Genomic DNA, 15,153 nt, shown 5'->3' with positions numbered 1-15,153 from the left:
AAACATGTCATTATGACCAGTTTCATGCTCTTAAAACACAGCTTTGTCTTAAACCTTCAATGCCTTCATAGGCGATGTTTGTCAACCGGAAAACTAAGCAACTGCTTGGGGCCCCAGGCCAGTAGGGGGCCCCTGAGAGCTGATACACTTCAAAATGTATGTGTCATTATCAGCTCTTTCCCCTCAATTTGTCATATCATATTCATTTGATTGTGAGCTTGTCACAGGCTACATTTAACTTGCTGTCATTTATAAATGTTTCACTCCTTTGAGTTGTTGATCAGTTTGTCTTATTTGGGTGGATGAAATTCACTAATTATTATTACATGTTAAGAAATAAATAATTTTTGAATTAATACACAGACTTCAAACAGTTCCAGCTGTCATGGTACTGGATTTTTTTTTCTTAAATGTAGGTTGGACTCTCTTGGTTTTTACATTTATTGGAAAATACAAAATATCTATTAAGTTTGACTTTGAGCCACTGCTGTATCAAGTACAGCAGTGGCTCAAAATCTGCAAATCCTGCAACAACAATAGGAAGGACAGCACTCGGTCGTGCCCTGCTAAGAGTTGAATGAAACAAAGCAACGTTTGACGATGAAATGGTTTGGTATAAACTACAACTTCATTCTCTACGTTAGTCATTTCCTTACATTAATCAAGCTGCATTTGAATCAATCAATGCATGCTGCAGTTTGGGCCCAGCGTCTATACAGCTCCTTCAGGAAACCTCACGCTGCTTTGAGAACATGCACAGAGAAACACTGATTGCTGCTTGGTTTGGTTTTATAACTAAAAAAAGGAAGCTAATTGTTTTTTTTAACCTCATGTGACTTTCTTCTGTTGCTGTGGTGTGATTGTACTTTCTCCTCTCTTTGTTTCTAGTTAAGGCTTGATAACCAAGTGGGAAATTTCCCTGGGGCTTCAGACACCCCCCCCCCCCCCCCCCCCCAAAATCCCTCATTGTTGCCCGAGTGTCACTGTCAAATGGTTTTCTAAACTAAATTTATCCATTTCAGTCGGATCTAAGAACAGTTTTCACAGGCGCATTAAGGTGCGGGCCTGTCATTGTTGACTGTCATGACCACCCCCCCCCCCCCCCCCCCCCCACCTGAGAGGGCACATCAGATTCTTCCCCAGACATGTCAATCCAACCATGCATGAGGGGTTTGGATTACGCCTTTCAAATGTATACATTAGCTCATATTGATAGTTCAGGACCAAAGACTGTAAATATTAATGTTTGAAACCTGAGTGACATCACCCATCTGTCTCTGCAGGGGGTCCCATCGATGGCGGTCTCCGTTAATGGAAATGTTGTCTCGGCTTAACTTTCAGTCAACCTAACGACAGGCTGAGAGCTGGAGCTGAGGCGGGTTTTAAACCTCCTGACAAACCGTTACACCGCGCCCACCTGTCAATCATGTCAGCTACACGCCTTATTGTGAATAACTCTTATCCTTCATCAAATCAAAACTGATGAGTCATCAAAACATTCACCCCCCCGTACAGTGTGTGTCCATCGAGACATGAGCTAATCACACCTGTTTGGTTTTTTGAACCAGGATGTAAACATGTTAATCTCTGCTGTAAAAACAGGCTTTTTAGAATGGGTGTGTATGTGACTTCCTGTGCTTCTGCAGCCAGCCTCTAGTGGACACTCGATGAACCGCAGGGTTTTTACACTTTTGCATTGGCTTCTTTTTTCAACACCGGAGGTTTTCCGCTTGTTCAGTACATCAGAATCAGAGTCAGGGGGAAATTTGGTTGATGCAGTCTCTCTTGTACACGGTTTAGCAGAATGAATTATAGAATATATATAGAAAAAGTGTAAAAAAAAAAAAAAGTGCAGAGTATTGGCTAAACAAGATTATATATGCAATGCTCAGAGTTTTAAAGAAACAAGTTATGAACAAGAAGGCTCAGGTGATTGATGAAACAAACCAATATCAGAATCAGAATCAGAATCAGAATCGAGGTTTATTACCAAGTACATTTACACATACAAGGAATTTGACTTATTGGTGCTAAACAATTAACAAGGAAATAAAGCAGAACTAACAACAACTTAAATAATACAGAATAAGAAGATATTGCAATATATAAAATAGAATTTAAAAATGTAAAAAATTAAAATAAAAAATAAAACACAAACTGTACAAAAGGTGCCCAGTAGGAGCTGTGCAGTGGACTATGAGAAAAATATGTACTGAAGCGTAGCATTGATCAGTAGAGATGTTTCACATACAGAATATTACACAAAAGTCTCAATGAAAACCATTTTATCCAGTTAAGTATTAGTATTAGAGCAAATTGTGTACTGGTCTCAGTCTGCTTTGCACGGCTCAAAATAAATCACAAACAATGGAGAAGTTGAACAAGTCCAGGGCCAGACGGAGGGTTTGAGTCTTACAATGAAAAAGACGATTTCTCCCTGCAAGAAAAAGAGCAACGTTTATTTTGTGTCGTCATGACAACGAGACTAATCCCTCTCTCTCTCTCTCTTCTTTTTGGCAGGACTCAGCCTGGTGGAGAGCTACCCCTACGAACCAGAAGAGAGGGGCTCTGACTACGTTCGTCTGGCCTCCATCGCTGCGGGTGAGTGGGCGAGCTGCCACCGCGACTCGTGTTTCTCTGCTTCTGCGTTCACTTTCTCTAACAGAGCGAAGGAGGGGAGAGTATTATTTACATAATCAAACACATTTATTTTCTTTTTTTTTTTCTTTCACACAAACTAAACGGGTCCCAAAGAAAGAGCAAATGGAGATGTCATTGTGAGTTATTTTGACGGTGGTGGTTATATGCAGGTGTGTTTGCAAGCATTTGATGTGTAACAAACCCACACTTTGCTTCTGTCTTGCCTAAGAGCCTGTGGGCAAGCCGCAGGGCTGGTATGTGCTGCTGTTAGCCCCGGAGGCACAGATTAATTACCTATTTACTCTAATGCAGCTGGAAGCCACAAAACCAAGGAGGGAGAGAAGCAAAGATTTAGAAGAACAGAAAAGAAACAGAGGAAATAGGCATTGCAAGGGGTGAGAAGGAGCAGAAAGAAAATGGAAGACAGACAGCTCCGGTTTGTTTACTCAAACAGCACAGATTTTTTTTTTCTCTCGTTGAAGGTTTGGGAAAGGGAGAGGCTGCACACAAATGAGCAGTAACTTTTTTTTTTCTTTCACTGGAGAGGACAGAAAGTCAAGTGTTTTGTTTTCTGCGACTGCAATTATGCTCTGGATGAGTGATGCTGAGATGGAGGGACTGTGAAACTTAAATAATGACTTAAATGAAGTGATTAGTATGGAAGGCATTCATGCATTTCATACAGCATAATGATGAATGTCCTAAACACGCGCACCGAAAAAAGTTTAGAGAGTGGATAATGACAGCTTAACGGGACGATACTGCTTCATTTAGACATTTAAATGCGACACAGAGCAGCTGAGAAAGTTGGGCCCAGATGAACAGACTTTACTCAGATGTGTGGTTAGACAACATAATCATCCATCCATCCATTATCTTTACCGTTGTTTCCCGTGGACTGGAGCCGATCCCAGACATTAAGGAAACATGTTCAAGTGCTGGCTTCTCTGACAACAATGCAGCAGCCAGTATGTCCTCCTTCTAACTTTAGATTCTGCTCCTGAATGCTCTGGATTTGTTTGGACCAGAGAAGGTAGGCGCTTTTAAGGCGACCCCCCCCCCCCCACACACACACACACACAAGGCCGTTTTGGACACCCCTCTGTTTGCCAGATATGAGAGCAGTTATCAGGTCAACAGGTGTTGCAGCGATGGAAGCGGGCAGGAGAAGTGGTTCAGATAGAAGTGATTGTACCCGACCTAAAAAGCCTCTGCATGTTTCTAATAAGCTCCACGAGCAGAAACGTGCTCAAACTAGTGATGTGGATTTCCGTTGTTAATGATATGTTTGATGATAAAGAAATTCGCCGTTGAGACTGACTTGCTTTTAAACAGAATTATTTATTAACAAGTTGCAGAATCACTGAACACGTTTGCCCAGGAGAGTCAAGAAGCCAATAATGATCTCTCTCGAACATACATTGAGAGTGCTATTTATACATAATGTCACAGGACACATGAGGACATCTGTTTCTTGTTCTTGGGTATCTCTCTGGACCCATAGGTCCCTTTGTTTACCTTCCACTGTGGGGGATCCTATCTTAGATTTAGGCATTCCCTGGCAACTCATCACTCATCCTGCCAACAACACCTCTGAGCAAACATTCAACTGAAGGGGACTCCTCTTATCAGATACAAATTATTTCCAGATGTGTGCAGTATACAACTTAAAGAGCAGTATAATATCTCTGTCCTAGATATTTAAGACACTTCACTAGGATTAATATTGGAGATGCTTTTGAAAAATGGAGAGAGGTTAGAACGCAGAAAGGTTTACAGACCCATGCAGAGCTGGATAAACACTGAAGCTTCAGTGTTGAAGGGCTTGTGGGTCTCGGGCTTTCTCGCTACATGTCCTATTGTTTATGGTGAGAAGGCAGACTCAGAGGGCAGAACAAACACCTAGCTGTGGGAGTGTCACCCACCTGGGGGAGGGGCTACTGCCCTTTGTGATGTCATGAAGGGAGCTCCAAACGGCCTGTTTGAGCACACATTTTCTGAAAAGTGGAGCAGGCAGAAGACGGAGAGGATGGACTTTTCTCATCGTTGGGGGGTTTGTAGACAGACTAGGGACACATTTTTGTGTTAAAACAACATGGTGAAATGTCTGTTTTAGGTACCCGTTTGAAGCTGCTTTAACTTACCACTGAGGAGTTGTTCTATGTATAGCTCAGTTTGTTTTAGGGAGCCGTCAGGTGTTGTGTAAGTCTGTATGAGCTGCAGCTGCTCAGGAGGAAACGAGTCGGAGCTCACTGTGACTGACTTTCTAAAACGGGATAAACTGTGATGTTTATTTCATTTGTCAAGGGATCAGGTGTCCTTGTGATGTCAAAGTTGCAGGAGGTAGTTTTGTATGTTGGCAAGTCTTAATGGCAAAGAGACACTATTGTCAAATAAATAATTGTATGATTTGAAGCCTAGAGCATGAGAAAGTGACATTGTTTTTATACCAAAGGGACAAGAGAGGTAATGGTGAAGGCTTGTATGAGGGGAGTTCAGGAGACAGTTTGCACGATAGCTTTAGAGGTGAAGTCAGGTTATGTTCAGGATGTACAATCATAATCCTCCTGAGAGGTTTTCTTTAAGAGACGAGGGGACGGGCCAAACTCTGAACAATGAAACAGAGTGAACAAATGATTCCAACATGTACTCTGATATCTAAGGTCTAACAATCATTTGTATTGATTCTGATGGTTTTGTACTCACTAAAGCCAGAAGTTTACAGGGTCACTCGTTGAACCCTAAACACCAAACTTGTTTCCATTTGGTTCTGTAGGTTTCCACACTGTTCATGTTCATGCTCATACTGTGTCTTGCATCTAAGTTGCTTAAATGTTTGTAGACTGTGCACACTCACAGCCTGATGCATACCAAACAGAGGCAGGGGAGTCCGGGCAGTCGTCATGAGCACACTCACGCTGGCTAAAATCAAGTTTATATCTCCAGCCTGACGAGCAAATGAGGTACAATCATCTTAAATATCTCAAATCGATTGGAGGCAACCGATCCCCAGAGTCTGACCACTGGAGAGCTTGCCCAGAACATGTCTGAAAAAAACAACATCACAGACCACACACAGGGTCAGCAACCTCATTGAGTAAGCTGGGTCGAGGTCAGGTGTCAGGCGTCTGTACGCACAGGTCAACTTAAACCGATGAAGTTTGGACACTAAACCTTTTTTGTGCTTCTTGTGTTGTGTTGAATTTTATGAAGGGGGTGTGGTTTAATGGGACTTTGTAATGGGACTCTGTTAGCCTTTAGAGCCGATCTTAATTGCAAATAAAAGACAAAGGAAGAACGCGGTAGATTGAATTCTGAAACCAAGGTCCCCTGGTTCATTATTTAGATTAGATTGGGATAGGAACAAAGGACCCATGTGGTCATAGGGATTGGAGGATTTACCCCTTCAGACTTCTTTTCCAGCATTGTTCCCTTGTCCTCTTTAGCATATTGACATAGCCGATGTGATGCTATAGAACAATGACAGAAGCTGCAGAAATAAGTCCAAACTGCATAGATTGGGGTCATGCATTATAGGTGTAGGTGTAATGATATGCGTATATGTTTAATGTATGCAAAATCAATGGGAAAAAACTCAAGTATTCAGATTTAATGGATGTCCTCTTCAGCGGCTTGATCATATGTTTTTGTGACCTCATACATAAACCGCTTGTTAAAACGCCAGCGCTCGATTTAGGCTGCTTTGAATTACGGCGGCACCAGACCTGCACTGTACAGCCTCCTCGTAAATTTCCCTCCAGCAACTCCACTGGAGGTCAAAGTTGACATCCATGCCATGCATCTCAAAAAAAGCGGACTGCCAAAACAAAGAAAGACGTGATTAATGGATGTTTTTCAGCACCTTCTAGCATCTCTCCCTCAAACGGGGTAATGACCCCTTTACAACGACCCGAGCTGGAGCCACAGCTCATCATAATCTTAAGAGTATTTAAACAGAGTAAGTCAACTTTAACTAATTAATTAATTAATCAGTGGTATTAAGAAAGTGCCTCTCCATTTTCTGCACAGAGAAAGTCACTTTTACTGCATTATCAGCTCTGAAAGTGGTACAAATAGTTGTTCCTGTTTTCTACTTCATGCATCTTGACTGAAGCAAATGCCAACAGTTTTCTTTGCTTTGGGTCTTTAGAGCATCTTTGGAGATTTAAGCTACTGTGAGCTGGACTATGAAAGTAAGAAAAAGTCCAAAAGAGAGACTTAAGAGGGATATGCATTGCTTATTGTATTGGGAGCATGTTCCCACTGCCCTATGTTCCCACAGTTCCTTTATCCCCTTTTCTCCCAATTTGGTACCCAATTACCCCCAACCTATTATCCAGTAGCAATGGACTACAGATGGAATTTAGCTTTTAGCTAAATCTGATGCGTCCATCTCTTTGTTTTTTGCAAACATTTAATGTAAGTGCACATTGTCCTTTTAAATAAACAAACTAAACTAAGTAGCACAGAGGCCTCGCATTGACTAGCTTCCTTCCAGATCAGTCGAATGAAGTGCAGCAACTTGGCGCAAACCGTAGCTTGCAGTGCATCAATACCTCTGGAAAGCCGAGTTGGCATAGAGAGGGGGATGCTCCTGGGATGCTTGGAGTCACTTTCCAGAAAAATCTTATAAATGTGGGAACATAGGGCTGACCCCCTCGTTATTCAGCTAGCTTTCCTCTGTCATTCTTGTGCAGCTAGCATTAGTGTGCTAGCTTTAGATTGTGGAAGGTTCTACTCATGCACAAAGATGGTCGGCTAAAAGTGTAGATTGAAAAATAACTCAGAACCCGTTAGCTATCGTTTCCATCTATTCCTACAATAAATGGCCTCCCCTATCTTGAATGCAACACTGGCTGAGCTGTGAGGAAACTGGAATGTGTGACTGTGAGGGTAAACGTTCAGACACTGAAATCTCTAATTCACTGTTGTGACGTTAACGGAGCCAAAACAACAGAGTGTGTGTTTCTCTTGTCCAAAATACTACCAGGCTGCTCTGTCGATCTAATATTTAGATACATGGTGATAAATATTACAGAACCAAGCCTTCGACTAGGAAAAACAAGCAGGAGAAGGAGTGTGTAATGGGCCTCCAGTGGCCCCACTGCTCAGATGTACTGGGCAGCGTGAGGTGAAAATGTATGTGAGGCGTGAATGTGAAGTGGGATGTTCCTGGATAAGAGTGCCGCATGCTCAGCAAGTCTCCTCTCTGAATAAATAATGTCTGAAAGCAACACAATGACAACTTTAGAAACATATGTGCATATTTCCCTCGCATGTGGCCACTGGATGCAATTTATCATCCCACCTCTGCTGTTCCTCCAGCCCCCCCCCCCCCCCCCCCCCCCCCCCCAGTCCCCGCCTCCCCCCCACCGCCCCCTCGGTTTCTTAGCAGTTAAGTTGGGAATAACCTATGCCTAGTGATGAGTTGTTAGCTTGCTCTCTACGGCCATTCATATTGCATGTGACAGCTCGGTGAGAGCCGGACTCACCAGGAGACTCGAGTACAGGCAGTTTACAAACTAATGAGCAGCGCTCTCTGCCCGGGGAGCTGAGCGTCATCACGCCTGTATTGACTTGGGGGGATCGCTTGGGGGGGAAAACACACACACACACACACACACGATGATGAATAGAGAAATAAAAATGTGGCCAAAACAAAAGATGGTTTTGAAAAGGGGGGGGCAGCAGCAGAGGTGGCTCATTACCGCTGAAGTCAGAGGGAGCATGGACACTGAGGGGAGGCAGAGACGGACAAAGTTCAGGGAAGAGGGGATGCTGAACGGAGGGGGAAGGAGGAGACAGATGGAGTGGGAGGGGGCGGGGGCGGGGTCAATGGCAGCAGCCCTGAGAGTGTCAGGGGGGAAGATGGCGAGGGCAGGAAGGAGTCAGGTGAGTGAGGGATGGACCCCAGATGTAGGGAAGGTGGTGTTTGAAAAGATGGATGGATGGATGAAGAGGAAGGAGCAGTAATTACAGGCCCTGTTGTACGGTTTTCGAGAGATGGAGGAGCCGCTTTCTCAGCGCTGCCACTCTGCATTAACCCGGCAGAATGAAATATTCAGCCATTAGGGCCTCTGCTGAAACACATCCAGTGCCTGAACTCATGCAACATTTAAACACCATTCATGTTCTATTCATTGCAAGGGAGCCTATCACTTGTAATCATCCTTTTGGTTTCGTTTGTACTCTAACACACACACACTTTACTTCTTTTTTATCTGTAAATGCAACACTGCGTCTGAGAGTCGAGGTGAGTAGAGGCGAGTCAATACCGACTCCAATTAGGCCCTGAAATCATTGGTAAACATTGCCTGGGATTTGATTTTTCTCCAACCACACAGAGAGGGATGAAATGATTTTCTTTCTCCCGCTTTTTTTGTTAGAATCAGAGGTGACGACGGTGAACCGCTGCCTGGACGCCGCCAAGGCGTGCAACATCGACGAGACGTGTCAGAAGCTGCGCACGGAGTACGTCTCGTCCTGCATCCAGCCCTCGGTCCGCTCAGGGCCGTGCAACCGGCCGAAGTGCAACAAGGCGCTGAGGAAGTTCTTCGACCGGGTGCCGCCGGACTACACCCACGAGCTGCTGTTCTGCCCCTGCACCGACACGGCCTGCTCGGAGCGCCGCCGGCAGACCATCGTGCCCTCCTGCTCCTACGAGGACAAGGAGAAACCCAACTGTCTGGCTCAGCTGCGGATCTGCAAAGCCGACTACGTGTGCAGGTAGGGATCAGGAAGGTTGTCTGCTCTTGAGGTTTTTGCATCATTAGACTCAACTTTTGTTTGCCGCTGTTTCACACTTGACAGATGTTCTACAACTATATAAGCTTCACTGATTCAGGATTGCACGGCTCTTTGTGCCGACTAAACCTATGAATATTAAAAAGACATTGTGTGTGTGGGGCGCTGGTGGCCTAGTGGTTAAAGGCTTTATATGTGATTTTTCACACTTAAATATAAATCAAGTATATCCTCTGAAAATAACTCTGTGAGTCATGACTGTCTACAATGGGTGTAACACCCGAGTCCCACTGTCTGTGATGTTTTCAGAGTTTTCAGAGTCCTATCTTCAGTTTGTTTACATCGCCAGGATGGCCGGCTGACTCCTCCCCCTCATGTATAAAAGTTGTTTAATTGAGGGACTAGAGAAAAGAAGAATAACATACTGTACTCACTGCTTAACTGTGTTTCTAGATCACGCTCATTTCAGGTAAATTTACATGCAGTGTGAAGATACGAGCAGAATAAAGATCGCTAGCATTAGCATGCTAACACAACAATGCAGCGCAAGTTGTTTTGGTTTCATGCTGGTGCTCAAGGGCGACATCTGCTGGATCAAAAAATCACATATAAAGCCTTTAATGCTCGCTACTCATGTAGGGTGGGCTACAGTCCTTCAAGCGGGCGGCCGGGGTTCAGATCCAACCTGTGGCTCCTTTCCTGCATGCCTTCCCCCACTCTCTCTCTCTCACTCCCCAATTTGCGACTCTATCCACTTTCCTATCTCTTTAATGAAGGCACAAAAAGACATTGTGTACTTTATACAACACAGAGGGTTTACTGCACCCCCAATTGCGCTGCAGAGCAGAAGCACCTCTGTGCTCAAGTGCCTTTTGCACGTATTTAAATGAGCCCTTATATTGTCATTTGCCCCTTTCATTGCAAATCAGCCTTACTGCAAAAAAAAATCTCAGTTCAGTTCAGTTTGAGTGAAGAAGTGACCGTCTGCTTAGAGTCGGTGGTAACTGCGCTGCTCCGACTTCCCAGTAACCAAGGCAACAATTCCACCTCTTCAAAAAAAGTAATCTGTAAAAAAACGTTGATATTATTATTATTTTTTATATGATCGGGGCTGATTCAGTTGGTGGCAGTGGCTCCAGACGGGAGATAAGGGCGCACTTCATCCACATGTATGGAGACAGTCTAAACCGGTTATGCATAAAAAGGATGCTCTTGTAGTTCTTTCACACTTGCAGAAAACTCCTGAAAAACTCCTGATATTTGAAGGAGGAGCTGCATGTGTGAACGCAAACAGCTGCATTTTTCACTCAGACTCTACCTGCAGTTTCTCCTTCCAGACCCCGGCCAGGCCAATATTTTTTTCCGCAGCAAGTCCAAGTGAAGTGAGAACACAGCAGGATATAATCAGGAGAATTCACCTCGAGTGAGTGGGAGGGGGGGAGTGACCTTCATAACCTGTGACCAGTGCATAGACTAGTCTGAACAAGACCGCTACGATCTCCGGGCAAGCGATTAAACGTCTGCATCGTATAGCAGGAGCAGTTGATGTTTTCAGGAGTGCATGTGTGAAACCAGCTGAAATGTTGTTCTTCCTTGCTTTATCTGTTGAGAAAGCACGGTGAAACTCATCTCACATTACTGGAGTCTGTCCTCACAATATATTGGTAAAAGTATTTTGCTGTAGATCTCTGTCTTGGTGAGATTTACAGCAACATGAATTTACTGAACCTGAAAACATCAAACAGCACAAACTCTAACTTCAAGTTGGATTTCAGTTGAATAAAAGTTTGGAAGGTATACAATCCATTCAGAGAAGTTTCTTTCTTTTGATTGTAGCGCTGTTTGTGTTGTGTATTAATTGCTTTATTAATGTGCTGGCCTGGCACACAGACCGTTCCCCCCAGGACGATAAATGGCATTGTGTCTCATGAGCAGATAGGCCCGGCTGGGATGATGTGTTCATTTAGATTCAATTAGTCAGCGGTGTTTAATTAATTCAATTGTTATACTCATTAACCGTGTTTAATTAGTTCAATTAAAATCTGCATTTGTTTTCTGAAGGGAGTGAGCGAGGGCAACAAGCCACCCCCACCCCTGTGGAATGGACATTTTTTTATAGAGCGGGCGCGTTATCACTGGGGATTCCCCCCCCCCCCCCCCTGCTGCCAAAGTGCTGTGAAAATATTTCTTAACGTGCATGCCGAGGCGTCGTCGCCATCAGCGAGTAGTTTGCAGAACGCTGACCCCGTGTAACAAGAGGAGTTGTTTTTGTGTTTCCTACATTCATTCTGCGTCAAATCTCTCGTGAGAATATAAAAATTTCATCCAGACTTTGATGGATTGTAAATGTCCAATCAACAAAACTAACAACGTCTGATGAAGTCATTAGAATTCAAAGGCTTGCATCTCTGTCCATCACCGCGGAGACTTGAAAACACAGAGTTCTCATACCGATCCTGTCAGCCGCCGCCTCTCCCTCTTGACAGCAAACGGTCGCTCGCGTTTAATCAAGTTCCTCTTCAAACGTCAGAATGACAAAGGGCTTCATCTGTCACGGCTATCGATCAGGCATTATTCTCCGTCGCCCGCCCGTGGATGGAGTATCTCAAGGCCCCCCTCCTGCGCCGGCCCGCCAATCCTAGCACCAAGTCAGCTGGCATTAACCGGCTTGCCTGCAGAGGATGCCTCCTCTCCGCGGCATCCTGGGAGTTTTTTTTACGTACATCATTATAATGACACTCGCGCTGCCCCCCCCCCCCCCCCCACCCCAAGGGGATCCCGTATTACAAATGCCAGTCAACAGGGGGGCCGATGATGATGCGATATGATGGACGCGATAGCCTTGCCTGCTGATGATGATGATGATGATGATGATGATGATGATGATGGGGTTAGCTGGCAGGAAAGGTGAAGGAGGCGAAAGCAGGAGCGGCAGTGGGAGGACGCATTTTTATGGAAGATCCATATTTGTCTAATCTCCTGGCTGGCTCGCCTGCCAGACAGAAACCCACGGTATTTAGAGAGCAGAGCCAAGGCCTCTCTGTGCCCCTCATTGACTCTGTACAGCACTGGCAGCCGTCCATGAGCCAACTTTCTTGGGAAAGTGAGGAAAGAAAGAGAGGGATGAATGTCACTTAGGGTGACCGGAGGAGGAGGGGGTTGATGTAGGAGTGCAAGTAGGCAGATGAGCGCTCTGGGTTTTGCACATCCTCTCTGCCGGCCACCCCTCAGTGTCACCATGTGTGCAAGCGGGGCCAAGTAAAGTGATGGATGGCATGTTATTGCTCCCACAGGTCTCGCTGGGCGCAGTTCCAGTATGATTGCCAGCCGTCGGAGGACAGCGCCAGCGGCTGCAAGCAGGAGAACTACGGGGCATGTCTACTGGCATACACCGGCCTCATAGGTAAGGACTCAATCTTTTTTTTTTTTTTAGACGTCTTCACTGGTCCAAAAAAGATGGGTTTAATTTCAAATGGACCTGGGGAATTTGTTGAACCTGTCCCATATTTTAAAAAGTTTACACTTAACCTGTTTTTAACCTGAGATGTCACAGACGTCACCACGTTACAGCCGTGCTTGGATTCCTTTAATCGTCCCCTGTTGCATGTTTGATCAATTATAAAATTCTTACTTTTACAAATACAGCACTTCATAATCATGCTCCCAAATGCATCTTTTTCTCCCTGACTCGTCATCCACTTCTCTCAAGTCAAACACGCTGAACCGGCTCTCTGGGCCTTGCAGACGCCATGAGACCTGTGTTGATTGAGCTTTGGAATAGAATAGAATACAATAGAACTTTATTTGTCCAAAAAGTGGAATATTGTCTTTGGCGTCACAAGAACAAGACAGAAAAACCATTATGACAAACAAGACAACAGTCAAACACAGCAGGAAACCAGGAGAGCGCCTGGAGTCCTCGACTACATCACAGTCAGCATGGTTTGTGAATTTAAAATAATAATTTAGTATAATAATAAGCCAGAGTTTTAAGACATTTTCTAAAGTTATAGGTTTAAAAACAGTAATTTCATAAAACAATGTGCAGTTAGAGTTGAGGGGGTTTAGCCTCATGCTAACAGCCTGCTGGCTCCTTCATACACAAGTTCAAAACATACATGTTGGTGTACATGTTGTGAATGATCTGTTAATTTATTTCATCGAATGTGTCGTTGGTTTTGTACGCTTTTAAATGCAAGTCTTTTATGCAATGTTGCTCTGATTTTATTGTTTGCATGTAAAGTATTTTGTGAGCTATATCTGTGATTAAATACATTTAAATTGTTTTACCTACTTAGCAGGAGAGAGAGAGAGAGAGAGACCGTGGTAAGAAGTGTGTCTGGTCCAAAAATAGACCCTTCAAAGAAGTAATCAAAGAAAAGTCAGCTCTGCAGCTTGAATCACTTCTCACTTCAGATTCTGTTCCGACCCGTCTTTCTGTATTTAATTATGTTTCAGATGTCTATTTTTCTTTCTCATTCAAGTGTTTTATTATGTACTCTGTTGTTGTGAAAAGTCTGTGCTTTGATTGGTTTGTCTTAACTGAGTCAATCAGTAACTCATCAGCGCTGACTAACTTTGTCACAGAATGCACGAAGGAGACTCAAGACAGAAATGGAGTTCCTGTTTCTTCATTCTCTCTTTTCTATGACTTCTCATTCACCTTCGCTGTTGCTTTAATGTTTGTACTTTCAGTTTTCGACATCTGACATCAATCAACCAAGTTAGGGTTAAAAAGTGAGGTTCAATTCCCTCTTGGTTTGACGTTCTTAGCTCTGTGTTCACACTGACGGGATGGCGCTTCCTTCAGCTTTAGTTTTTATGTTTCACTCAAAACTGAAACTTGTTTCATACTTGTTGTTTTTGTCATGTGACTCCCTCCCTGCCTTACCCGCTCAGAGACGAGTAGTAGTAAGAGTACGACTGAAGAAGAACCAACCACTGAAAAAAGACTCTATGCTGTAAAGGGACAAACAGAGAACAACCGATTTCCTATCATATTCATTCGAAATTGATCACAGAATCTTGTTTTCAGGTGTTTATCAGGACTTGTCTGCCGCTGTCTCTGCCTCACAGAACACTAAAAGAAAGCAGGGGGGGGGGCTGAGGGATGAAGGGGTGTGTCTGAAGGAAGCATTGTTTTGGTCTAAAAATCTGCTCTAAAAGTCGGATAGTATGCGTAACCAGGACCAGAGCCCAGGGACGCTGTTCTCCTTTGTGCATCAGGCCCTCACCTTTTTTTTAGGTGATCAGCACTGATCATGTGGGTGAACAGATCGACGTGTATTAAATCTAAAGAGAACTGGACCTTACAGCGACCCGCATAGACATTTAAAACCTATACAGGTCCCAGGCCAGTTAATGGACCCTAATGGTACAGAAAGGAGGGGGGCTCTAAACACCTCTATCTTTCTCTGCCAACTCCGGCTCACCCACCTCCTGTGATGGATGGGGAACAAATAGGTTTCAGGGGGGAGGAAGGCGGAGAGCAGACAAGTTCTCTGAACGGGACTCAAAAGAATGAATCAAGGATTTGTGATGAGAAGCGTGGTTTAACAATCGATGGAGCGCTGATTAATGTGGCTGCAGCATGAGTCGGCCGAGTCGTTTGGCATTATAAGTAGTGCAATTACAACTATTGACCGCAGTTTTTGAGAGAATTATCCTTGACGCGGTGATGAGTGGGAGCGAGCGAGTGGGAGGCGTGCAGCGCGGCCTCTTGTACTTCTGATCAAAACTTCACAAAAGATCACATAAAAGCGCCAAAAA

General features: G+C 44.2%; 1 protein-coding gene across 1 annotated transcript in view; it reads left to right on the top strand.

Moving 5' to 3' along the window:
• The window catches only part of gfra4a (GDNF family receptor alpha 4a), a 170,432-nt gene that overhangs the window by 128,596 nt on the left and 26,683 nt on the right, over positions 1–15,153 (top strand). Inside the window, exons 3-5 of the mRNA XM_061062780.1 lie at positions 2,521–2,601; positions 9,027–9,366; positions 12,678–12,787. Coding sequence (XP_060918763.1) covers positions 2,521–2,601; positions 9,027–9,366; positions 12,678–12,787 — 531 coding nt within the window. The remainder of the gene's footprint in view (positions 1–2,520; positions 2,602–9,026; positions 9,367–12,677; positions 12,788–15,153) is intronic.

This window comes from Labrus mixtus, chromosome 18 (genome assembly GCF_963584025.1).
Source record: "Labrus mixtus chromosome 18, fLabMix1.1, whole genome shotgun sequence".
NCBI lineage: Eukaryota > Metazoa > Chordata > Actinopteri > Labriformes > Labridae > Labrus > Labrus mixtus.
This window is presented reverse-complemented; position numbering and strand designations above follow the sequence as displayed.